The following is a 27,120-nucleotide window of genomic DNA, read 5'->3' on the forward strand; positions in this document are numbered from 1 at the left end:
GGGAACCCACCCGAGTGCCACCACGATGTTCCACAGCCTGCACAAGTGTGGTGGCAGAGCAAAGCCAGCACAGAGTGCTGCTGGCTTAGTGCCACACAGCTCAAAGCCCATAAGCTGATCCTTTTCCATGGTACCCCCCAAAAAAGATAAGAGTTACTTACAGTGCAAGTAGTACAGTGACCTACATAAACACAGCTCTTTTGTAAACAGGAGTCAAGAATGGCAGGAACAAGCAGATAACAGGGAAACAGTGTCAGATTTTAATCATCTTTGGTTTTAAGCAAACTATTACAACACTACTACACCTTTACCCCATCTCTAACTCTTTCCCACCTACACAGAGCAGCTCAGTTGTGTCTCAAGAAAAATCTCTGCAGAACAAGCATCACAGTACATTTGTCCTTGGTGTTCAAATGGAGCAGCAGGATTTTCAGAGCAAGACAGCCTCAGCTTCTCAGGAGGCTGAGAAGTTCTTGAAATGTGTTTTTAAAGAGTCAAGTAAAAATAAGAAGTAATCTCATTAAATGCAGCCCAAAACTGGAATGAGTTACTAAAAGATGGAGAATCAGCTCTTCTTTGGTAAATCAGGGGATGCTACAGCACATGCCTCTGCCTGGCATCTATTTGGAGGAACATTTTTGTGATGTTAAAGGAGGCAGGGGACACCTAGAGAGCAGGACCAGCCTTTCAGAGCTACCCAGGGCAAGCACAGCACTCAGAGAAAACTGAAGATGCTGGGACATCTCAGCTCCCAACCTCACACCCTAGGGTAAGTCCAGACCCTTCTGCTCTGACAAACCTGAAAAGAGGCAAAGCCCTTAATGCAAACCCAGGCCCTGCAAACACCAGCTTCAAACGCTACCAAAAGTTTTCTGGAATATCAGAAAGGGATGAGAAGAGGTTGGTAATTGGAGCCATTTGGGGTTTGCTGGCAGGAGGAAAGGAACAGCTTGGTTTCAACACAGTTTGTGTACAAGAGAGCCTGGGGACCTGCAGAGAGCTACTCACAGCTGTCGAGAGCCTCCCTTCGTTCTTCTGCGCGTGGACGACGGCGTCGCGCACCACGGAGAACAGGCTCAGCAGGACGTGCTCCATGTCATAGATGCCATGCATGCCTCTGGTCAGCCCCTCCAGAGCCTGGATGTACTCCTTCCAGAGGTTCTGGATCTCCAGGACACCTGCCAGGCATCCCTGCATCACCACCCCACAGTAGCCGGCACAGGGCTTGGCCAGGAGCAGCCCCTGGCAGTGGGAGCAGTACCACATCCTCAGCAGCGCCCGCCCGCAGTCCTTGCTGAACTTGAGGTGGTCAGTGGTGTTTATCACCTCGATGCCCAGGTTCAGAGCCTGCAGAAAGACTCGTGTGGCCTGCAGGGACTTGGACACCTGCATCATCATCGTTTTGGGGTGGTTCCCAAAGACTTTGAGGTCTCTCCTGGCCGCCCGCAGGCACTCGGTCATTTCCTCAGAGGGATCAGGGAAGCCGGGGTTAATCAAGTGAGAGTAAACCAAAGGGAACAAACTGTCAAAAAATTCATTTATCATGTCATTGACACTGATGTCAGAGCCCAGTATGTACAGCGAGATGTCAGTAAAAAGTTCTCCAACAAATTTAAGAGCCCTGGGCCCCATGCTCTGGTAGTAGGTCCTGAACATGCTGTTGGTGAAGTTTCTTGCGTGCCGCACGACAATTTCGAAGGCTTCTGCAAAACAGAACAATAACAACAACAACAAAATGTTACTAAGAGATGGTGAGCCCAGAAACAGGGAGGATAATGTTCCACCACATCACTGCTGCCAGGGCTGGCCCCATCCTGCCTGCCTTGGGTCAAACACCTGCTGGCAGCCGTGCCTGCTGCAAAACACCAGCATCAGCAACTTCCAGGGGAAATGCATAAATTCTTTAAGCAGAAGCTACATTTCAAGATGGCAAAAAAAACCCCCTATGATCTAGTTAACATTTCAGCTTTTAAAGAAAATATTGATTCAAGAAAAGGGCTAGACTGCAATTTCTTTCTCTCCCCCCTTTCATATTGATTTGAAATTAACAGGAATTCTATCTCCAGACTTAATTTAAGGCAGAGATAAATGTTTGACAAACTGTACAGTGCTTAAAATTAGGAAACAGTAAATGCTGACATTCCATTATGAAAAGGAAAATATTTATAGGAGTTTAATCACAGACAATATCCTGACTCTACCCCCAGCAGGTACCCTGCACCAAGTGTCCTCAAAGCCACTGGAAAAGCCCCCACAGTGCTGCAGTTTTCCCAAATGCACCAGGCTCACTTCAGCTGCAGATCCAATGTTTCATCTGCCCTGGATGGGAGCTGCTCCATTGTCCAAAGGATGCTGAGAGCCAGTGGTGCCATGTCCACCTGTGGCTGCCCAGCCAGGAACACTGTCATACACATCAGGCTGTCCCATAAAATTCAAGGTTTAGACAGAGACTGTCATTTTGCTAGGAAAGACCACAACACATTTTCCCATCTCTACCTCCAAAAAAACTTTAGGACTTTCAGCCCACATCTCCTCCACAAGGCGAGCAGGGAAGTCCCCACAGTCACTGCACAGTTATTCCTTTAATTATAGCCCTCCTCATCAGGAGGTTTCCCAAATATCCATGCCCCGTTATAGAAGGACAACATACCAAACACACATACACCAGTTTGCATCTTAAAGCATCAGAAGGAGAGGCCATCAGTGCAAAGAAAAGTCTTTTCCTTTGGCCAGCTTTGCTCTACCAGCCCATGTCCCACCCTCCAGGGTACTATTCATAAAATGCTAAAATTAATGAACAGCCTTTCAGGTCACAGGTCACTGACACCCCACCATGTAACTGCTCTCAACTCTGTCATTCTGGAAACACACATCCTGGCTCAATTTGCATGAAAATTATTCATGTTCAATAATTAAAGGGAATGTTTAATTTTTAAAGCCGTAAGAGTTATCTCCCCCATTTGTTAAGGCCGGAACGCAGCTGAGCATGGCCTGACACATCTCCACAGGGGTTCAGTATCAGCACTCCCACAAGCAATGCTGGGCCTTGCTGCTTGTCCTGCATAACCTCTGGCTTACTCAAGAGCTTTCAAGACCATCACATCTCCAGGACTTCCAGCTTTTTCTTCCTGGGTGCACCCTATTCAGGGATGCCTGGAAGGACAAGGTGCTGCACCCCACCCCAGCATGCGGAAAGCTGTGGTGTAAGCAGTGATCAGAGTAGAAATTACTGATACACTTCTGCAAACAGTGTCTCCACCCCATGTGGTGCCTGCACAGCTCCCAGGCATGGTGCTGAAGCATTTTGTCCACAGCTCCAGACACTCACACCAGGACTGTCCCAGCAAGCCAAGATCTGTGTTCCCAGGGGACAGCAATCCTTCCTTCCTCACAGCACAGGCACAGGCTCGGGATGCAGTGGTGCAGGGACACAGGGCCCCTCTCTCCCTGCCACGACAGCAGCATCCTGCTGCTCACCCCCAGACAGAGGATGGCAAAGCTCTCCACGCAACATAGCAGCAGGTGTGACACAGACTGGGCTCTGCAAGCAGAGCACTTGCACTATTGCACTATATGAAATGCTGGTTGTACTATTAAAAGTTTTAAAACAAAAAAAAAAGTCATTTTAAAGGGGACATATGGATTACAAAACTTTTTCCCCCCCTCTTTATTCTCAAGGACACCAAAATAGCTTTTGCCTCAAAAAGCACAAAGAACATTTTGGACCAGTGGGTTTTTTTTGACAGCAGTGGAGACGGTGCCAGGATTTTCATGCTGTGCCTCACCATTCGCCTTTACCCTCTTCTCTGTTAGTTCCCTTTAGAAAAAGTCACCACTTTTCCATTTTCTCGCTCCTCTGTGCTTTGCCAGTTATCATCAGAGCCAAAAGACTCTTCGCTGATTAGAAAAATATTCCAAGCTCCTATGCAAACCTCCTAGGGCGAGAAGGGCTTCAGAAAGGAATGGAGAACAGTGGTGCATCAGAAGAGCATGCACACACAGTCCCACTGCTTTAAAGGTCATGACATGCACATAATTTTTATCGTAATAACTGGCTGAGACTGTCTGTTTTATGCGCCTGGGAGCTTTTGCATATATCCATTAGAAAGCACAACAGGGACTATAAAGGCATATGGAGACTCCTGCTGCCCTATTAATAGATGCAAGAAATAATAAAACTTTGTAAAAAAGAAGTCTTACACATCCAAAATCTCTCCCACCCAACTCCCACAGCAGTTGCTTATTCTGAAATATTCCTCGGAAAGCGCTGGCTGCAGAAATTCTAAATCCCCAGCTACCAGCAGCTGCAGTGACCCTCAGCCAGGCTCTGAGCACTTCAAAGGGGAGGAAACTTTGAGGGTCAGTCCCCTGTGCTCCCACAAGGGAACCTCACAGGGACACAGGGGGACAGAGCATTATAGACGTGACACAGGCGTCTGATCCCCCATAAAAACCCACAGCCTGGATTTGCTGCTGGTAAAATCTGCCCCACTCATAACATGGCATTATTGAATTATCTTCCAGCAATGAGTTTCAATCTTTTCTCTCTTCTATTTTTATTTTTCCAAGGGTATTTTCAAAAGCTGCCATTTAAGGCAGCTGTTTTGCAGGTCTGGCTGAAGCAGTGTGAATACAAAGCAAAGCATCAGATTTGCCCCCAACTTCAGCAGGCAAAAGCACTGCACACCTGAGCAGGGCTCACATTTTACAATCTCCATCCCTGTGTAGAGTACACGCACAGATGCACACACAGCAGAGTATAAGACATGTTCCTTTAAACACATTAGCAACAAAAGAAAGGCTCAGGATAATTTCCATCCTTTAGTGGATGCAGGGAGAAACACAGGGACAAAGGATGAGGAAAAGGCAGATGTACTTAACACCTTCTTGGCCTCGGTCTTTAGTAAATCCAGTTCTTCTCCAACTACCCAGCACCCTGAGCTGGAAAACAGGGATGGGGAGTAGAACAAAGTCCCCATAATCTGTGAGAAAATAGTCAGGGCTCTGCTACACCACTCAGATACACACCAACAGGGCTGGATGGGATCCACCCAAGGGTACTGAGGGAGCAGGCAGAAGAACTCACAAGGTCACTGTCCATCATTTACCAGCAGTCCTGGTTACCCAGGGAGGTCCCAAGTGACTGGGGCTGGCAAATGTGACAGGACCTGGGAGGGTGGGATCACCTGGAGTGCCATCACATGGCATGTACAAGACAGCCAGGGCATCAGGCCCAGTCCACACAGGGTCATGGCCCTGCTTGACCAATCTCATCTCCTCCTATGATAAGGTGAGCAGCTTGGTGGATCAAAGAAAGACTGGGGATGTTGTCTACCTGAACTTTAGCAAAGACTTTGGCACAGTTTCCCACAGTATTTCTCTTGGAGAAACTGTCTGCTTGTGGCTTAGACACCTGTCCAGGAAAGAGAAACCAAGGGAGCACTTGCAGGATGGGAGCCAGAGCATCATCACCAGCCCAGCTCTGGTGCCCTGGTGCTGCACATCTTGACTGCCTCGGTCAAGGGCAGTTTATCAGGACTCCCAAAGGATGACTGAAACAGCTGAACCTACTCTAGACCACAGATATCAGTCACTAGTTGAAAAGCACAGGCTATTACTTATTTTTTCAGGCTGGACTCTTGCTGAAGTACCTGGAGAGGAATTGCTGCCTGATTCCAGCAGCCAGAAGGGAAGGGCTAAGCTCCTTTCAAAGTGCAAAAATTCCCCAGAACACAGCCCAGGGAGAGCTGTGTGGCCGCTGCAAACCGGCAATTAGAGAAAATAAATTGTAAAAGAGCATAACAGTGCCCTGAGTGGGGATTACTGGCAGGAGAAGGAAATCACTGTGTTCTCAGCCCAGATAATAAGAGTCTGCTGCTTAGTAAAAATGCCAGCTTTCCTGAGAAAGCACGTTGGCTCTTAAGCTGCAGCAAACTTCAAAGCGGTCAGTGGCGGGGCCGGAGGAGCTCTGGATTAACCTGCTGGCTGCCCCAGGCTGCAGGAGCTCCAGCCCAGCCTGCCACTTGATGGGTTTATTTAAGAGATTATGTGATGCAGTTGTCTGAGCCACAAGGAGTCAGTACAGGTGACCCCAGAAAGCCATTCCCATCCCACTGGAGAGGGGAGAGGCAAAACCTGATGGCAGTGCAGAGCTGGGGCAGCTACAGCAATGCACCTCCAATTCCAAGCTCAGCAGGTGCTGCTTCACAAGCAGCTGAAGGTGTTCAGAAAGGTGAAACAGGTCTGCCCTCCTTCTGGCTCCCATGCCAGCTCACCAAAGAGCAGCAGAGCCACCTCCACACGGCACTGTGACCTCTGGGAGGAGGGACAGCAGGGTCCACGGTGGCAGCTGGGCGCCAGGACATGCCACAGGCCTCATGCTGCTCCCTCCAGTAATGTGCTGCTCTGGTTTTGCTGTAAAGACAAGCTTCCAACAGGGACAGCTGTCCTCCTCTGGGTGTCACACAGCACAGCAATCAAGTCCTCTTTGGCAAAGGCTCAGCAGAGGTGAAGGGGCTGCACAGCAAAAACTGCTGCACCGTCCATGGGCAGCTGGGAAGGGAGCAAAGGTGCAGGACTCTGTGACCCATGCACCCCATAGCACATGAGTACCAAGGCATTAGAACTGCACCTACAACACTGATTCTCCTCTTCCTTGACATCTGGACACATAAATCCTGCAATCATGAACTCTCTCTGAGCAGGGAAGCCCCCACCATGGCTACTCCCACTTACTCTGGGGAGCTGAGCTCACAACTCCCATTTGCACTTCTGCAAAGGACTGTTTGCTTAGAAACTTGTCTCCCCACACATATCTTGACCACCAAGATATCTCTTCACAGTAGAGGAGCTACAACCTTTGTTATTCCACTACCAAGAGCCAGTAAAAGCAAGGCTTAGGGTTTTTTGAGGGAAGAAAACCAGGCAGGTAATTCTAGACAAGGTCACGGTGTCACCCTATGCCCTCGGAAAACTCCAGGGCCATCTCCTCCAGGAGTTTGTGGCAGAGTGGTGAACCCTCTGCACTATTCCAAACTGTAAAATGAACAGAAAACTGATTTCCATGCAGCAGAAACTTCCCTTGAGGTCAACACGGATCACTGGCAGTCAGCTGAATTTGAGGATGTATTTTGTGATTCCCTGCACCTTCCCCAGGATGCTGCTGCTTGGGGCACTACAGGCTGCAAATGTGGCACACAGTGAATCCCTGTCCTGCACATGGGACCATTTTTAAATCTTACCAGCTCCACAAAATGCCCTTTACATGCCTTTTAGGTACAAATGTGCTCCTCCTCCCACAATGAACCTCATCTATGATGCAACTACAGCGAGTGACCCAGCTCCTGGAGCTCAGAGCATTTGCTGACATCCCTCTTTTAGGCTTCAAGGCTCTCCTCATGACCCTGGGTTTGCTCCCCAGGCCTGCCTCTGCAGGGTCCCTGCTCACAGGGCCTGACACCAAACTCTGCACAAGGCACAGCAATGACTGCAGGGGTCAGAGAGCCTCTGGTCTGGGCAGGCTTCTCCTGCCTTGGCTCCACCTGATCTCTGGCACTTCCCTGCTGATGGCAAAACTTCTCCCTTTGCTTCTCAGGACACTTCCAGCTTGGCACTGGAATCCCTCAGCCCAAGGAATCATTTTCACCCTGAGACAAAAGCATTGGTGTCCAAGCAGGACATTGGAAAATTAATCAGTTCATTAATCTGTTCCCAATGCAATCACTGCATTTCCTGCAGGCCCAAGGTTCCCAAACCTCTAAACACCCCTTACCTCTAAAAGCCAAAACTGCTCAGCCCCTCAAAACCACTACCAGCCTTCATGGACTGGAATTCAAATGTTCACTTAGGAAATGCTAAAAGTTTGGGTGATTGTAAGCTCAACCAAGTATTTTCTGACTTGGCTCTTGCTGTGACACTGCTCAGAAGTGGCAAAAGAAGCCAGAGGAATCCTCATGTGAGTGAGCTCTAAAAAGAGGAAATGCTTCTTTAATATCTCCAATGAATCAGACAACTTCAGCCCCATCACAACAGCCTGTGTTCCCAAAACACAGCAGAGCTCACCAAGAGAGAAACAACTGTTTGCAATAATGGCCTGGCAGCCACAGGCACTACTGGTGAGATGAACCCCAAGTCATTTTTCAAACAGCAGGTAATATTTATTTACCAACTTGGAAAAGGTTTGCAATATATTGAGCAGAAAGGAAACAAAATCTAAGAGAATTTCCCCTGGCAGCAATAAGAGCAGCCTCCAGATTTGTTCTGTTATGATTTACACTACACTGCAAGTTTTTAACAACATTATCTGGAGACAAAAGCTCTTCTAAGCAGTATAATTACTTTTGTCTATGGCATTACAGAACCCATCAGATGGTGCCACTGCTGCTCTTACAGGGTTTGTTTCACTGAGCACATTTGGGTATAAAGCTTAGGAAATGCTTTTTTTTCCAACTACAACACAGCTTTTTTGATTACTTTTACAATATTGTCACCATAAAAATTATGGTCTCAAGCTCCCAAGCTTATGAGATTAGCTTCAAAGCATTAGTAATAAAAAGTAGAACAATCCCGTTATTCTGCCTTAATTTTAAGCCATTGAGGTTTGCACTTTCTACCTTTGCTCCATCACCACCAGCCCAAGAGAGCAAAGGTCCCATCTTTAAATGAGACAGGGCTTTTTCCAGCTCCATGCCCACTGCCTTCACTACCACAGGAGCCAAAGCTTCCAAGCCAGTGTTGCTCACCAGCCAATGCTAAATCCTTATGCTTTTATCAGAAAAGCATCTTCTCCTAATTATGTCTTTCTATCAAACCACTAGGCTCCAAAGCCATTTATGTTTAATTGTTCAACTTACGTAGTGCCCTGGCAGTTTGAAATAGACTCTCTGAAGTTACTAATAAAAATACTGCACAATCCATCTCATTATACCCTCTCAAACTGCCCTGAAAACGCTCCTGTTCCAGTCCAGGTAACAGTCCAACTGTTACACAATTAGTCACACTGTGCTTCTCCCATTTAATATTTATATCCTGCACACAAAAACTTTGTTAATGCAAACTGCAGAGCTCACCAACACAAGCTGCTACCAGCCCAGAAGCAAGGAAACAAGAAATGCTGGTGCCCACAGCTCCCCAGGTCCAGCCAGCCCTCACCTGGACCAGACCCTGCTCTGTACCCCACACTGCCATCCACAAGGCAAGACAGCAAAAGGCAGGGTCAGGGTGCTGGAATGGACAACAGACAAGTAATATTTTATTGAGGGGGCACCAGGATGCCTTGAGAGATCCCTTGGGAGTACCCAAGTCGACACAGGGAACCCACATTCTGAGTGAAAGCTAAAAAAACACCCCAAAAAAATCTCACAGCAAACACCTCACAAGAATGACTCTGCAGTAAAATCTTTTCTGGGGCATCATGTTTGCTGGAGTTTTTCATTAAATATTGGTTGCACATCCATTGTGTAATTTGTTTTCCCCAGCATCAAGAAAGATAACGCTTCATGCCATGACAGATGTGCGAACGCTTAACAGATTCCTGAAAATTTAATACAGACAAAGTTAAAAATGCAAACAGTCGAAGCTGGTGCAAGTGGTGGGTGAACATGATTCTTTATCAAAATCAAAGGGCAAGAGGAATAAGCAGGAGAAGCAAGCTCAAATCAAGCCCTGGGAGCACAAGCTGGAAAATTTGAGGGGGAGGATGCAAGAGGCTTCTGCAGCTGAAAGGTCTCTGTGGTGGAGGTAAAGGTTGTGCTGTAACTGCCAGATGAGAGAAAGACAAACTTCTCTCCATGCTACCCATGCCTCCATCCTGATGCTGAAACCCACATAAGGCTCAGGGTTCAAGTTCACCTTCCCTAATTTTTTAATCCCAAATTCTTCATTTCTTTGCTCTTAGTCTCTCTTACCTCTCCAGTTTGCTGCAGAGACAAACAGACTCCATCTACAACACTGATTTCAAGCCAGGTGCTCAGCCAGGGAGCACAGCCTAGTGCAGCAGGAATAGCTACAAAAACCTTGGGGAAAAGACCTCTCTGCCCTGGGTAACTGAGCAGATATCACAGACCCAAGCATTTTACCACTGCAAAAGCACATCTAGGATTGTTTTGGTTTTGCTTTTAAACACAAAGCACATTCCCTCCCCCCAAAACCAAAATAAAAACACACAAAACCAAACAAAAACAAAAATACCCCAACAAAACAAACCAAACAAAACAACAACAACCACAAAAAGACCAATAACACCCCATCACTTGGTCACCCATACAGCCTTATTTTACTAATTGGAGGCTGCAACATCCACCTAATGGGGTTATCAGGATATCAAAAAAGCAGCATACCTCTTCAAAGATGAATGACAAACCACACATATCAAGCAGAGGGCATATGATTTCATGCACTCCCACCCAAATTTATAATCCAAGCATTTCTAAAGACCAGGACAACAGTTTGCATGGTTCTTCTATTTATTTTAAACTAAAAGTTATAAGCAACTTCTGAAAAAAAATGCAAACCTAGCAAATTCCTTTATTCATCAGAATAAATGAAGATAAAGGAAGCCACCAGCTCAAACTGAGCTTGTACTCAAAAAGTAAAAAAAATTCTTTGGAAGTGCATTGGTCTCAGTAACTTTAGAGCAAGGCAGATCTGAGACTGGCTTTCCAGGCTCCCTTTCATTCCAGAGGGCTTTTATCAGCCTGTTAAGTCTCCAACAATGGAGAGCAGACTATTTATTTAAGCAGCAAATTCCTTCCTTAATAATCTCTCCTGGCCAAATTCTCTTTAAACTTATCTCAACAGTCTGATGAAAAGCAAATGGCAGAAGATCAGTTCTTGATCCCTACAGTCGCACATAGGACTTGCACTTCTATCAGGGCACCTGTTGACCATTCTTTAGTCACTCCAGCCCCTTTATTTCTGTTATCAGTTTCCTACCTGTGCTGGCAGATCTTGGGAAACCCATTTACTCAGTAACCTACAGCAACCAACATTGGTTTAAGTCCTCCCCCTAAGGAGTTTTCAAGACACAGAACAATGTCCAAGTTCTGAAAAGCAATTCAGTGATTTTCAAGCTGGTTTTGTCTCAAGACACCTCAGAGAAAGACAGAGGTTTCCAACATGGTCATAAGACTGCGGATCACCTCAGGAGCACAGGCACAACCATCCACTCCAATGCTCCCTGGCAGCACCTGACCACTGAGGAAATGCAGAATATTTTAGCAGCATCTTGCTCGAGAGGGAGCAGGGTACCCACCCCCTCCCTCCTGTCTGAAACACCACAGGGGCTGACACGGGACACCACAGGCACAGCAGCACCCCTGTAATAGGACCCAGGGCATGCCAGGCACACAAACCCCAGGCATCATTTCCATCCTTTAAAAAACCAAAAAAAAAAGGAAGACCTAACGATTGCCCCAGTTTCCAGCTTTAGCACTTTCCAAACACCAGACTCACTTCTTGTCTTCCTTCCTCTGTGGTACCTTGAGTGGAGCCCCCCAAATCCCTGGTGGTTTTGCTGGGGGGAGGTTGTTTGGATGAAAACTGTTTTGTGTGTTTGATGGGTTTTTGGGGTTGGGTTTTTTGTGGGTTGTCTTTGTTTGTTTGAGCAGGGCTTGTTTGCTTGGTTTTCTCAGGGGGTTGTCGGTTTGGGGTGGTTTTTTTGTGGGTTCTCTTTGTTTGATTGGTTTTGATTTTGTTTCCTAAGTTGGTGCATGGGCAGGTCCCAGCCCAGGGAGGAAGCAGAAGGAGGGGACATCACGTCCTGGTGGCACCAGCTGAGCCCATGGCTGGTCCATACCCAGCATCCCACGTGGCTCCTGCATCCTGCTAGTCCTGGCTCAAAGCCCTGGTTTGATTAACACTCATTTTACAAGGAAGATGTTTTATCATCTCCTTATTCCCCCCTGTGAGAGCAAGGCAACCATTGTAACAGAAGCACGAGATGATAATTTGGCTCTCAAGAGCAAGACTCACAACCACAGCTGCCAGGAATCGATCGGAGGCTCCACTGCCTGCTCCAGAGAGGCTTTCCTTCAAGAACATGAATAATCCCCTGCAAAGTAATGGCACTATTCATCTCTGGAAAGTTCCTCACAGGCTTAAATCCCTTGCCCCACGGGGGCCACGTGTTCAGCTGCATTCCCAGTAAATTAAAATTCAGCTTGCTCTTTTTCTGCAGAGGAACATGGAGAGTATCGATCGATAAATTTACCAAAAGTTTTATGGCAGCTGCTTTTCTCAGTAATAGAGCAACCACTGCTCAGACATGGTTTAACACATAATCTCCAGATCAATACAACTTTTGATTTATAAATAATTATAACAAAAGGAGCAAGGACAAATATGCCTGGGAAAAGAATAAACAGCTTCTCCAAAGGATACTTTCATCACAGTCCTCCCAAAGATCAGGTGTTTCAAAGGCTGCACGTGGAAACCAACATAGAATATATTGCCTCCATAGCTGAAGGTTCATCTTCATCATTACACTGTTCTGACTTGTCTGTTCTGCAGCTCTTGGCACATGATGGTGGCATTTGTTAAGTATTAGCTGCTCATTATTCCAAAATCCCCTTTTTCCCAAGGAGAAGTTACCACACAGAGAGACCTCCTGTGTGAACACTTCCACACAAGGTCTATGTCCATACCCCAAATGTTATGTCTATTATGGAGTCTTTCCTGGGTATGATAAACACAGGTCAGAAAAGACTGTGAATCCTGACAGTTTTTTCAATTACCGTGTGTGTTAAAACGATGCCACCACAAATAGGTTGCAAGAGAGATGCTGGAAGATCTATGAACTCACTGTAAATCTATTTAAGTTGGGAATTCATGCCTTGCAGAATTTTACCATTAGTCCTGAAAATTAGTTTATTGCTGGACAGGGAGGGCAGAGCCCATGAGGGTCATTTCAAAGACATACTGCAGCATGGCCTGTCCAAAATGGCCCCTCTGCAGGTGTTCAATGTGTTAGTGAGCCTTTGAGTAACTGCTTGCACACTTCCCTCTACAGATATCCTCCACTGAATAAGAAAAGGCTTATTCCTTTTTCTAAACCTCCACATTGCTTCCCCTCCCATCCGTAACCTTCTCTTCCAGTGGAAGCACTGACCTATTTGAGAGGTTATAACAATTTAGGTATAATTACTGAGTAGCTTTGGGAATCAACACCTGGGGTTTTTTTAATATCCATGGAGAAAAACCAAGGGGGAAAAGAGCTCAGGTTCAAATACAGAGAATTCTGATCCAAAGACAACCACCTACCCCTACCCCAAGCCTACCACTGCTCCTGCCAGAAGAACACTTCCCTTTGAAAAACCATTTTCTTTCACTTCTTGTTAAGAACCAAAAATTTCATTTCCTGTGATGTTTGCACTTAACTGACCGGCTCAAGCACATCAGAGATGGATCCTTTTTGATAACAAAATAGTGGGAGTTTTAACAGCCTCTAGAAATGAAAAAGCAGAGCAAACGCATTTTCCACTCTCTGAATTGATCATTTGCTGCTTGTGGGAAGTGGTGGAGCCATCATCCCTGAAGTGTTCAAAAGATGCATGGACATTTCACCTGGGGACATGGTTTAGTGATGGATACAGAGGTGTTGGGTTCATAGCTGAGCTCAATGATCCTCAAGTCTTTTCAGACCTTAATGATTCTGTGATCTGAGTGCAAACCTCCCTTGCCCAAGACAAGCTGAGCTCCAGCACCATGCAGCACCATGGAATGGAAAAGATCCTTGGGAAGAGAGAAGGGGAATCCTGTATGCTTGTGTCTGGCATCAGGAAAAAAATGTAGTTCTCAACATGGGCAAAGAGAGGTGAACATTCTCTTTGCAGACAGTATCCTGCATTTATATCAAAATCCATTTTCCTATTTGAACTAAACAGCACTCTATAAACATTCTTGCTCTTCTCCAAGGTTTTCAGCTTTTCACCAAAGACCCTGGAAGGTCCCTTAGAACAGCCTTATCCTGAGCCAGGACAACAAGAGCAAAGCACCAGGGCAGTTTGGCCACAGCTGATGGGCAGCCAGGAATACCCTGACCTTCCATCCAGGAATACCCTGAGCCCTCAACAGAGGGACCTTTGGAGGCTGGGAAGGAGCTGGAGGCAGCAGAAGGGAACAATTCACTACAGCATCCCTGCATCCCCAAAAACATTCCTGGTAAAACCTTAAGCACAGTCACGTTGCAACACCGTGGATACCCTCCCCATGTGCTTTTCCACCACAAACACTTCACAGATTCCCTGGGACTTCAAGGCAGCTGAGAGCAGGTGAACAGAGCTGAGACAGGCTCTCAGCAGGCTCATGGAGGCTCAGTCCATGGCTCAGTGAGAAGCTGCCAGCGATCAGATGGGACAGACTCGCTCCACTGCTGACAGTTCTCTTGAAATTCAGTCCATTCACTGTGATAGATTTTGGAAAAGCTCTTCCTGACGTTCAGGAGCAGCAGCTCAGAGCAGACAAAGACCAGCCTTTCTAAAGGCTCCAGAGTGGGGCAGGAAACACTCCTTTGATTTCCCTGCTACTGCTGAGCCCGGGCTGAACTGCAAACCTCCCTCCTCCTCCTCCTGTTACCAATTTGACAGCGTTTTACGTGCTCAAGAAACCCAGAGCGTAATGAAACCACAGTGGCAAAGCTCAAACTGGCAATGGAAAAAGCAGTTCCTGCCCAGGGTGGCTGTGCAGGGAGTGTGTTAAAAACCTTTAAAATGTGCAAACGTGCAGCTCTCTGCTGAACTGCCCCAGACACCAACCCCCCTCTGCCCAGACAAAGAGTCCATGGACGCCAGGGCTGCAGAATCTCCCCATAAACACTTTCATTTTAAGCCTGTTTAACTGGGAAAAGGTCAACACCAGTAACAGCACAACATGTGTTATCAGTTAAACAAAGTTAGCAGCTATCAGTTAAACAAAGACCACTTAGACAAGCCAAAGCAAAGATCCTCTGTATTCCAGGCACCCAGATGAATCTCTAATACCCTACTAAGCCTCTGTGTTTTATGTGCAGTCTCCATAAAGTCTGCATTGGGCGTTTTTAATTGCACATGAATGAATTAACCATCATTAACCATGAATTAAACAGGATACAACTTTAAAAAAAGGGTAACAATATAAAATGTTGGAAGTGTCATCTACGTCTCTGCTGAGCTCCTGATTTGCCATCATCAAGCACTACCTAAATTATCATCCAATTTGTGTATACAGTCAATAGTGTATTTTTCTTCCCCAAAATGACCAAAGAGAGACAGCTATTAAACCGACCTTTAATGAGAACAACTGCCTTTTGCAAGGTGAATATTTTCATACCTTATCATTTAAGGGATATAAATACCATGTGGGTTTCAACTGGCACACTCCCCACTTCAATAAGTGACATTTGTAGCAAAGTTTCACTTTTGACAAAGGCTGAATCTATTCCCAACCACTGGAATTGCTCTCAGAGCTTGCACAATCTGTTGTTTTCTGCCAGCCCCAGCTTTGGACAGAGCAGATTAAATAAAGACCTCAGTTTACAATTAAAAACCAAAACAATCTAGCCCTTGCTGCTGTGGGAAAAGCTTGAAACTGTGACCTGTAGTGCTGGCAGACAAGAAAAGTAAATTAAGGAAAACCTCACAGTGTATCATTTTTCAAACTTACCAATTTTAATGCCGATCACATTGTACTTAGGGCTTTAATCATGATTTGGTAATGCCTCGAGGTTATGGGAACTGAAAACCACAGGCTTCCACTCAAGTGAGACAGCAAAACATTTTGCAAATTCATCTTTCCTATGAAGATGCTCATGTTCCATCCTAATCTTTACTTCCCTGCTAAAACAAAAATATACCCAAATCTCCCAAAGACTGACTGGCTTAAGGTACAGTGCCATAAAACTCCTGAGCATTTTTATTCCTTTTCTTTCCAGAGCATCAGTCTAACCCTATCCTGACTTGGGGTCCAAGCCTTTACCTTTATATATTAACAAAGCCAACCAGTTTTAAAACATCTTACCCTTCCCCATTTCCCAGGCTGACATGCCACTTATCCCCAGACCTAATGAGCAGAATATAAGCACAAGATGCCATTCCAAACAGCCACAAACCACAAATGATTCCTCCCAGATGCCGGCCTGGAAATTCAGGCGTGTTTTCCCCGCAGGCTGAGTGGCACCAGAGCCAGGCCCCTGCAGGGGCTGGGGCTCCCACCCTCCCCAGCACTGGGGTGTGATGGCACCCCCAGAGCCAGCCACATTCCAGGGTTTGCCTCCAGAGCTGGGAAAGGAAAAGTAGGGAGAAAAAGCTGATTTCCTTTGCTCCTGAACGAATTATTAGCTACAGTTCCTGTCCTACAACAAAGCATTTGTGCTGGCTTAAGCAGCATGAAAGCAACACAAACTGAACAGGGGGAAAAAAAAAGAGTTTGCAAGTGGCAGGTTTGTGTTTAGCAATGCCAGTACATCGACCCTCACACAGGAGAGGAAAAAAGAAGAAAAAGCATTTAACAGGAAATGTTGAGGGTTTGTCTCTGAGCTTTGCTACCCTCACTTAACAAACAGAACATTTTGTTTCCTCACTGTTTTTTTGTGAAAGGGGACTGGGAGTCCCCAAAGAAAAGTAAAGAAGCAGAAGCTGAATTGCTTCTTGTCCTTTGTGCTCCTATGCAAGACCACTCCTGCATCAATCCTTTCAGCCCAGGCCTGAAAGTCTTAAACTCTGCTTCCAGCCCAGGTTTGAAGTCTTTAAACCCTGTCTGCAGAGAGAATTAGGCTGGATTTATTGCAAACACCTCCTCTGGACACTTGTAAAGCAATCTGAGAGTACCTAATGGATTTAGGATTTAGCTAAATTGGTGAAACACAATAAAGAGATTAAGAACACAGTCCATCACAAGCAATTGAATTAGCACATCCTTTAAAAGCTACCGGCATCAGCAAGGTCCAGGAGTAACTACCAAGCAGGGAAAAAGTGGAGCAGAAATGCAGGGCAGAGAATGGGGTTTCCTGCAGCAGATTGTGGGGAAAGTCTCAAGGAGCTGCAGAGGGCAGCCAGCACTGCAGGGACACTGAGCTCTCATCTCTACCACAGGAAACCCCTGGCACAAGGCAGCAGCTGGTCCAAGCTCATCTGTAGAAATGAAAGCTCACATTACTACTGGCCATTTAACTTTGGAAAGTGCATCCAAAGAGAATGAACAAGTTTAAAATAGCATATTGCTGGATGCAGATCCCTTCCCATGGGTGACCATCTACATGGATACCCTCAGGATCCAGCCAAGACTTTACAGGATCATCTCACAGCCTCATCCGACCTCACTACATCTCACCAAATGGTGCCACAAAAAAAACACTACATGAGGCTGTGTCCAAGAGTTTCATGTGCAAGGTCTTTCTGGAGCGTGGCAAGGCACATTTTTACTTGGATTTTACTGCATGTTTCCATGTGTTTCTCTGAGTCCTCTTCCCCTCCATCTCCACTCCAGCACGCTCCACTGGGGATGCAGGGGAGCAGATTGCAGCCTCTGTCCCTGCTGGAACTTCTTCTCCAGCTGGGCTGAGACAGGGTACAGGGAGGTCTTTGGGTAGCAGAAATTGAATCAACTCAGGGCAGTTACAGCAGCAACTCCATCAGCTCTCAAATGGCTTGGCACCACCTTGCACTGGCTGCAGCATCTTCCAGCCTAACTCCCAAGAAAAGGCTCCTGAACAGATTATCATAAAACAGTCTCCTCTGCAGTCCAGGGAAAAACCATGAACCATATTCTGGCTTCATGTTCACAAAGACTCCACACAGGAGCAGAGCCAGTCTCTTCTTACCATCCAATCAATCACATTCCTTCCTGCAAGATTTGTTTCCAAGCAAACAGAAACACTGATAACCTTCCTGCTAAGACCTGAACCTGCACATCTCCAGTTCAAACAAGTCCCACACTATTTCTCTTAGTCCTCACCAACATACCTTCATTTCAGAAGGAGCCATCCATATTCCTCAGTCTCAGAATAATTCTTCTTCAAACAAGTTTCAATAAAAGGTTTCCTCCCAGCTCCACTATCATGTGAGAACACAAGTATCCAAATATTTTGGCTGTTGGAATTATATAATGATAGCTTAGCTTATTGCTTCATCTTGTATCAAACTTAGTGAGGCTTCCAGGCATTTACATCGCCAGCAGAACTTCCTTTACTGTAAAATCCTTTTTATTGACAATTCAATCATGTCAGGTTTGGAACAGCAGACGCACTGATTTGATCAGCTATCATTGGATTTACAATATATAAATGACAGCATCATATCTGCCCCACGTTGCAAGCAGCTGCCTTTTATCGATTTATATTCTACTAGCAAGGAAGAAAAATTGCAGCACAATGTAGTGGTATAGTCTCAGATCAATACCAATTTTTTTCTTAATGACACGAAGGCCAAGATAAGGACAGCATAAGTCAAAGGCAGACAGATCAAATTTGCCCGATATCCCTTTCAATTACTGAGGAACATCGGCAGGGATGTGTAACATTAAAGCTGAGGGGAACATTATCAAAACGTTTTAAAATTACAACAGCCTTACAAGGCTGCCTGAAGTCCCCACAGTCCCCGGGAACCATGATGGAGAACCTTGGGCTGCCCAGCTCCATCGTGGAGCCTGAAGGCTGAGGCTTCCCTGGAGAATGAGACCAGCTCTGGCTCTGCAAGGAAAGGGGCTCTGCTCTGGTACTGAGAGTCAGGAGCAGTTGTGGTTCCTGATATCTGCTCCACAGGCACAGCTCTGGCAGTGCCCAGAGCACCAGGGTGCTGCCATGGGGGCCCTGGTGTGCTGGGTGCCACTAACACATCACCAAAGAATGGGGCAAAAAAGGGCAGAAAATGGCACTGGTGTATCCTCCTGGCCTCTCTCCTCTGGGTATCCCAGTGATGGTCCACAGTGCCACCTTCCCACCCCTCAGCAAGAGCTGCCCTGCCCCTGGCATCACTCCTGAGGAGGAGGGAGTGCAGGATTAGATCCCATCCCACACTTTGTCCCAGCCAGCCCGATCCCACCACCCCGACTGGGTCACAGCCTGGCAGCAGCAGGACCCCAGCTGAGGATGTGCTCCTCTTGCCAGCACCCAGCACAGCCCAGGCAGGCTCCATGTGGTCCAGGCACGCTTCCAGCTGCTGCTGGAGCACCAGCACAGGCTTCAGGGTTGGCACTCTTTGAGATAATGCATTCCTCTTTAAGAGTCCCACTCATCAATAATAGAAAGCTCCTAATTATTCTACTAGTGCCAGTATTTCATAAATCCAGTTGTTACTTGATGAGAAGTTATGAGCAAGCACTTTCTTCATTAACTCTTCTTCAAGACACAGAACTTTCCCAATCTAAACCCTCCACGCTCAGGCAGCTTAAATTCCCATTTTTAATTGGCAGCTGGAAAGCAGCACTGTCATGATTTATACCTCTTCTGTACTCCAAGTTTTAATAATTACAAGTTCTGCATGGCTTATGATTAATCTATTTGCACTGTATGAATTACAAACCCAAACACGTTTGGAAATGAAAATTCATGTGCTGGCTCAAACACAGGCAATGTGACAGTGAAATGATGAAGTCAAATGGGCCCAAGGCTGTGGCTGGAACAGCAGAGCCCAGGATCAGCCCTGGAAACTAGTTTGGGAGATTTTTAAAAAAAAAAAAAAAAAAGGCAGTTAAAAGTTTCTTCCCCTCCTCACCTCCTTTCTGGAGGCAGAAAAGGGCAGAAGCACTTAGATAATTATTAATTTATATGACCTTGCTGTGTGTGCATTCCTCAGCTCTTTAAAATGCATTTAGAGCAGTCAGTGTAAAAAGCCATTGAGCCAAGGCACAGGCACACAGTTTGAGAGGTGACACAAATGTAAAAGGTAAGTGGGAGGAAATCAAACTCTTCCCTCTGATTATCTCCACAAAATGAAACCACCCTCACCCAAGTGCTGCATTTTTTGGTCACAGTGACCTCACACACAGGGCTGACTATCAGGCTACGATGCCTGATGGGCAGGAAGAATGATGCCCAGAACTCCATGATATCAGAGGGCTAATTAATTACTTTATTATACTATAACTATATTACACTAGCGAGAACTATCACTAACTAACTAGAAAAACCCATAACTCTGCCCAAGAGTCCTGACACACAAACACGTAGAGCCAATTGGTCAAAGAACCCAAACCATCACCAGAATCCAATCAAGCAATCACCTCGGGTAAACAATCTCCAGAACACATTCCACATGGGCACAAACACAGGAGCAGCAAATGAGATAAGAATTGTTTAAATCATTCTTTTCTCTGCTTCTCTCACAGCCTTTCTCAGGAGAATCCTGAGAGAGCTGAATCTCTCTCTGCTCAGGGGGCATGCGAACAGCACAGCTGACCACTGCAGGAAGGCAGGACCAGCTGCTGGCCACAGAGGTGACCAGCCCTGGGGCACCCGGGTGACATGGCCAGGATGCCCAAGGGGACAGGGGCCACTCATGCAGCAGAGTCCCCTCAGGACAAAGGACCTGGTGTTCCCACCACACCAAACCCCCCCAAGCACAGCAGGTCAGAGCCAGCATTTCACAGCTCAGCACGGTGATCACTGCTCTGCTCCTTGTGCTGTCTCAATGCCACTGTCTGCACCACCAAGGCTTCCAAAGACAAACAGGAAACAGGCTCAGGAGGCACCAACATTCTTCCCAAAATCCCAGGATCAGGTCCCTAAGCTCTTGCAGCAGGTGTACCTAAGCCACTCATGTAGTGACCAACTGTATTTGAGATCATGAATATGTATTCACATCTTTTCCAGAGCTTTAATTGGTTTATCTGGTCTACAAAATAAGGCTCATTTGAATATATTATTTGTCTCAATTTTATAAAACTCCACGGCCATTTCACACCTTGAGTAGATGTGACCCAGCCTCAGCACTCACCATCTGCCCACCTGGAGACTACAGAGCCCCATTTCCAACTTCTTTTTCAGAGAACAATTTCACATTTGGGAGTTTTCACTCTCTCCGGGAGTTTTTTCCTCCCCTGCATTTCAAGATCATTTCAATCCATCCTATAAATCAGCCTGTCCTTTTAGTGCAATTATTCTGAAAAAAATGTCATGTAGCTGTGAAACTTTTCACTCAACAGTGGCCATGCTCCAAAAGCAACCAAAAAAATGTTACTTCCACTCTGAAAAACAAACATTGATCTTTAATTGCCTAAAAGGATGAGACAATTTCCAATTCTGTTGAGAGATTACTTCTTTGGAATAAATATTTATTGATACCTACATCTCACCTACTTAGTCATTTACTTTCTTAAAAATATGCACATTTTAAAATGGGTTTACTTTTTCTGCCATCATAAAAAATGCAGGCTGCATTTCTCATTCATGAGGGTTTCATTTTTAATCTGCCATCTCAGACAGGTTCAGGCTGCATTTGTGGCGAGGACAGGCATGAGAAAAATAAAACTTTACTTTTAGAAGAAAGAACTGAAAAAAGCTGAAATAAACTCTCAATCTCCCCACTGTGTTTGCCTCAGAGAATCCCACAAGTCCTTGTGGCAGCAGATGCAATTTGATGCTCAGACAGGGTCCTTGAGTCACATTGTTCCCAGAGCACATTAACTTGACATTTAGAGATACTGGTTTTTAAAGCCATTTGAACATTAAGTTCCTGACTATTTCTGGTCTTCAGGGCAGTAAGGAGAGGAGCAAGGGTGGTAATCTCTCCCCCATCAGAGAAAAAAAAAAAATTCAACCTCAAATAAAAGCTTTCCCTGGAAAATGATAAAACACATCCCACAAACACAGCAGTGGAGACACAGAGCAAGGGCCACCACGGTGCCAGCTGCATCAAATGGCCTGGAGGGAGCCTGCCCCAGGTTTGTGGGGGCACCTTTCATGCAGAGCACACTGGTATGGGCTCCACTGCTTGCAAACTCAATGCAGCTTGTGGTTAAAGCTCTGCTGAGCAGCACAAGAACCAGCAGCACCAGGCATCTCAGCAGGGCTCTGTCATCACTGCCTGGACAAGGAAGGAGCCCAGCCCAGCACCATGGAAGGGTTTAGTGACATGCTTGAGCCCATTATTTTTAAAAGATTTGTCCATTTTCCAGAACTGCTGTCCCCCAGCACCAAGAAAACAAGTTCTGCCCCATTTACTACACTCAAGAGAGCAGTCAAGCATGTGCTGTGCCAGCTGAGGGCAAAATGATGCCACCCATGGAAAGCTGGGAAAGAATTCACTCGTGCACAGAGCAGTTAATTCCCACAGGACTGCATTGCAGGAAGGGCTGATGGTTTATTAAAAGCTTTCACAGGATTTCTGGACTCTTGCTTTTCTCCCCAGGCACCCTACACCAAAGTATTACAGACTAAAGTTACAGCTAAAAGAATTTATTAACGAATAAAATAGCATTAAAACTACTAACAGCATATTGCAAGAGTGCTGGCTGCCTGATGATGATATAAAAATCCCTTGGTGTGGAAGGCACAAAGTGCAGGTTGGGACAGTTGCCTGGGGCTGAGCCAAGTCTCAGACACATCCTCAATATCTCTGCCAGGACTTCAGCCCATGAAACTCAGAGCTCAGCTCCAAGCCAGGCAGCCACCACGTCCATCACAGGGCATCTGTGGCTGCCAGCATCAGGGCAGGAGAGGCCACCAATCCTCCTCACTGACTCATGCAGGAACATCTCCTCGATGCTGCCCCAGTTGCATCCTCATCCTCTCCACATCCTGCTTCCCCTGTGCTGGTAAAACAAAGTCCACCTGCCCAAGACCACCCACCTTTCTGCCCACCCCTGTTTCTGTACCTCTCTCAAGGGCTCAATTCAGAAGCAATGCAGAAGACTCTGCCATGAGGAATAAGAAGGGTGTCTTTTATGCTCTAGCAAAAAAAAAAAGAAGAGGAAAAGAAGTCTGGAAGTCTGGCTCCTGTGTTGATACAGGTCTCAGGCACCACTCATCCAGTTGGCTTTCACTGCTTTATTGTCAGGACTCCCTGAACAGGACACTGACCCAACACTACAGGTGGCAACTGCAGATCTATTGCATTGGAAAATAAATGTTTTGCAGTCTTGCAGGAGAGATGCCAGGGTGATTTTATCCAAGAATGCTCAAGTCTAATGAGCTGCTAAGAGGAATGCTGGAAACCTGCCTTGGTAAGAATCTCTTCCTGAGCTCTCCACAAGGAGTTCATGGATCAAAGGGATCCTCAGTGTTGCTGTACCAAGAGGTCTTTAATGCTCTTCTGTCTGCAAAAGGGACCTTCAAGCAGATAAGCCAACACCTCACATCCAGCACTTAACTGCTGTGGGGACGTGTCAGCTGTCCCAGCTCCAGGGGCGGTGTCCCAAACCCTCCATCCTGCAGCTGGCAAGAGCAAGAGAAACAGGGCACAGCATCAGAGAGCCCCCACAAGGGGCTGAACAGGGAAAGGTAAAGCCACAGGCCAGCAATTATTAGCCATTTCGTGCTAACACTGGGACAATTTTAATTTTTTTTTTTTAATTTCTGAACTGTTGTGCTGTAGAGCACATCTGTTCCTCTGCAGTACCCACATTCTGTCCCCTGGGACACCCTCAGGTTAGCAAAGGACCAGAACAAGAACCACCAAGATGCCTTCAACAAAGAGGTGAGGACAAGAGAAGAGCAAGACAGCAATGGGTGGGTACAGGGCAGAGGAGAGCAAGGGGAAGGACCAGCAGCAGAACCCTGTGGCCAGTGACTGCAACTGGTAATTGTTTCCTCTGCTTTGAGAAAGAGCTGTACTTTTAAAGAGAAACCTTGCTTGTAGTCCCAACTGACAACTGAGCCCAAAAGCCTAACACAGCAACAGGCACATGCTCTAATGAGTCACCTGGCCCTGCATGGGCAGAAGGAAATGTCCTCCCTTTGCCTCCCTTACAGAATGAGGCATGAGCAGCCTTCACTCCTATCTGCACACACCCCTCTGCTCACAGTTTAATAGCATAATTTCTAATTCAGGCACACACATGAAGATTGAAACAGATCCTGTGTGCAGCAAAGTGGTATTTACTGATGGAGATCATTTTTGCAGCTGATGGACTAGAACTGTTCCCACTGTGTGCTCCAATGCTGTACTACTGACAGAGCAGGCATTTTCCTGCTTTTTCTGTATTTCCTCTAAATCCCAAACAGATGGGTTTGTAGGACAGTTAGTCACCCGAATCTGCCACACTGGGAGCAACAAGAATTTCAATCCAGCCCAGCAATCTACCTTGTCCTTTACAAGGCTTCTTTCAACAGACCCCCAGGATCCACCCCTAACACTGACAGGAGAGCAAGGCAAGACAGAAGAGCTGTCATAGATATCCATGGGGAAGAGTTATTCAGAGAGACAGCATGCCTTCTTCACTCACAAAAAAAAAAATAATGCACAAACCAGCAGTAAGCTCATTCAGCCCAATAAACCCCATGTGCTGAGTTTTCATCAGTACCTGCGAGTTCCCACGGACAGGAAAATACCTCTCCAAGGTATTTTCACACTTCAGATTTGTTTTCCTTTTAGGAAACAAGTGATTTAGGGCTAAAGCAGACATTTGGCTGCCAGCATTGCTTCTGTGTTCTCCTTTAAAAGATTCAGACACGTTTTTTTCTCACTGAGCTAAACGACAAACAGAATATCTGTGATTGCCAATACCCCATCAACTGGTACAAACACCCAGCAGCACCTTCCAAAGGAATATGCTAATACCTGTCATTCAGCTGAGAAGGAAAAGGATCTAAAATGTTATTAAGGAAGAAGAGCCCTGGCTCTTTGGAGGGGGGCTGAAGCTGATGACTGACAAACAGCCGGCCACAGAAACACGTCAAACTTATCAAGACTAAATGTGTAATTGCACACACATGATGCCACATATGGGGCATCCCAGCACAGCAAGCCATCTGCAGGAAGGGAATATTTTAAAGTCACTCAGGAAAGAAAAAAAAAAAAAAAAAGCAGGGGAGAGGCATTTTATAATTTCCTCTCTCTAATTTTGGTCTCTTGCATCAATTTTTACCAGCAGTCCCAAGAGGGATGACATGTGCTCTCTGGTTTGAAAAGCTTTAAATCTTTCTTCATCTTATCTTACTGAAATAAGGGGTTTGGGTTTTTTTTTTTAATGGGAACTGTGATTTTGGACTAACACAGCCCCAAAGCCACAGAACAGCACAGGCACAAGACTGAAGATGCAAAGCAAAGTATAAGCAACAACTTTGAGATAAAATATTCTATTTTAAGCTCATGATTAGTGGGGCAAGTTCTCCCTTCTCAATAGCTATTATTCAAACAAGTCCCATACATATAATTCTGTAATGCAAAAAAAAAAAAAAAAGGGAGGAAGAGGATGCTGCTGATTTAGCTGGCATCTGGCTTCATCTGGTTCAGTGTTCTGCCTGGTCTGTGAATAGCTGCAGCACAAATTACAGGCTACACTCTGCTGTCTTACACCAGCCACATGAACATCAGCATAAGTGGTATTTTGGGTATAAAACCAGGCAAAGCTCGATGCAAGAGTCCCAAGAATACCACTTTAAAGTAACTTTCCCTTCTTACTCTTTCTGCTCTGACCAATCTCAATGCTTCAGAGAGATCCAATTCCATTTCATACCCGCTAGTCAAAAAAAAATTTCAAACAGACTTGAGCTAAACCACTGTAATTAAGGAGCCTGCTCAGGAAGCACGACTTCAACAGCAGAAGCAGCAAAGCGAGTGCCTGCAGACCCTGTTAAAATTAGAAATGGCTATCCAGAGAGAAAATGCTGCCCAGAACTGCTGATTCCTTCCCCCACCTCACCAGCCCTACCAACCCTGGCAGCCTGTGCTATTGGGATTTGCCTATTATTTTTTAGGTTCTTTTATGTGATACCTCCATCAAAATGTAACTACAGCGAGTCCATTCAGCCTGTGAAGTGCAAACATCTGTCAAAGTGACAGCAGAAGCAGCACAATCCTCTTTAGCCTGGATAAACCGAGTTACAAAGCACGTGGCTCCCCGGCACTGCTGGCTCTGCTGAGCCAGAGCTCCTGCACAGCAAGGCTGGAGCCAGAGGGCAGCAAGAGAAGCTGCAGTGTCCCCAGGAGCTGCCACAGCACTTGGAAGGGCACACAGTGACACACATCTTGCCATCCCTCCGCTCTCCAGGCGCCACCACATCCCATGCACACAAGGGAATTTGGCAGCAGGCTCAGGAAGCTGTGAGGGACAGGCAGGGGAGAATCTGGGGTTCTCCTCAGAGCAGAGCCCCCCACCAGCACTGCTGGAGCCCCCTGGCCAGCAGCACACACAGGGGATGCTCCTCCAGGCAGGCTGAAACCTCGATCAGCAGGCACAAGATGAAGGCAAATGGAGCAGCAGGAAAAGCAGAGCAGAGCCAGTTTGGGACAGGCACGTTGTTCTGCACAGAAGGTTTGTGCTCACCAAAGCCTGTGCTCACTCTGTGCCCACCCAAAGCAATAAAAAGTGATCATTAGGCTAAAAATAGAGGGCATTTAATAAAAACAAGGCAGATTCATTTCATTTGTCTCCTGACACCTTAGACTCTAAGGCAAGACCAGGCTGGGTTTTCAAGCCTCTCCCTGCAGTTACCCAGGCTCAGCTTTGTTTGGGGAAAAAAAAACAAAAAAAGCAAACTCTCTTCCTTGGCTAATTGTATAAAACTGGGAGCAGCAAACTTTCCCTTAACAGCATAGTAAGTGCTGTAAGAAAGCTATCACTCCTGTTAACCAATAAACTCTCAAGTGTCCAAATGGAATTAAACAATCTCTTCAACAGTTAAATTCACAACAGCACCTGACTTCATGTATGGTTCACTAATTTCAAGAGAAATGCTCAAACTTCTGTGCAACTGCAGGCTGGAAAGAGCTCCTGCACTGTTAGGAGGCCTTTTGGGACTTGGTGTGCAATCTGCATTTTGAGGCATGGGAATGACAAGCTTTGTTAAACCCTGACCTTGACAGCCATTGTGTGTTCAGAGGGGATTTTATCTCAAATGTCATTTAATGCTCTGTAATTACCACAGCATTCAACAGCACCCAACTACTTGGTGTGTTTATTTGCAGCCTTTACATTAGAGAACATAAATTTTTGGGGTCTTAATCCTTCAATATGTATAAAGAACAACCAGACCTTCATCTACCTGCAAGC

General features: G+C 46.1%; 1 protein-coding gene across 1 annotated transcript in view; it reads right to left on the minus strand.

Annotated features, from left to right (window-relative positions):
* The window catches only part of GPC3 (glypican 3), a 141,991-nt gene that overhangs the window by 74,770 nt on the left and 40,101 nt on the right, over positions 1–27,120 (minus strand). The window contains exon 3 of the mRNA XM_066559389.1: positions 1,009–1,703. Within this exon, the coding sequence (XP_066415486.1) occupies positions 1,009–1,703 (695 nt within the window). The remainder of the gene's footprint in view (positions 1–1,008; positions 1,704–27,120) is intronic.

The sequence above is a fragment of the Molothrus aeneus genome, chromosome 14 (assembly GCF_037042795.1).
Source record: "Molothrus aeneus isolate 106 chromosome 14, BPBGC_Maene_1.0, whole genome shotgun sequence".
In the NCBI taxonomy this organism is placed as follows: domain Eukaryota; kingdom Metazoa; phylum Chordata; class Aves; order Passeriformes; family Icteridae; genus Molothrus; species Molothrus aeneus.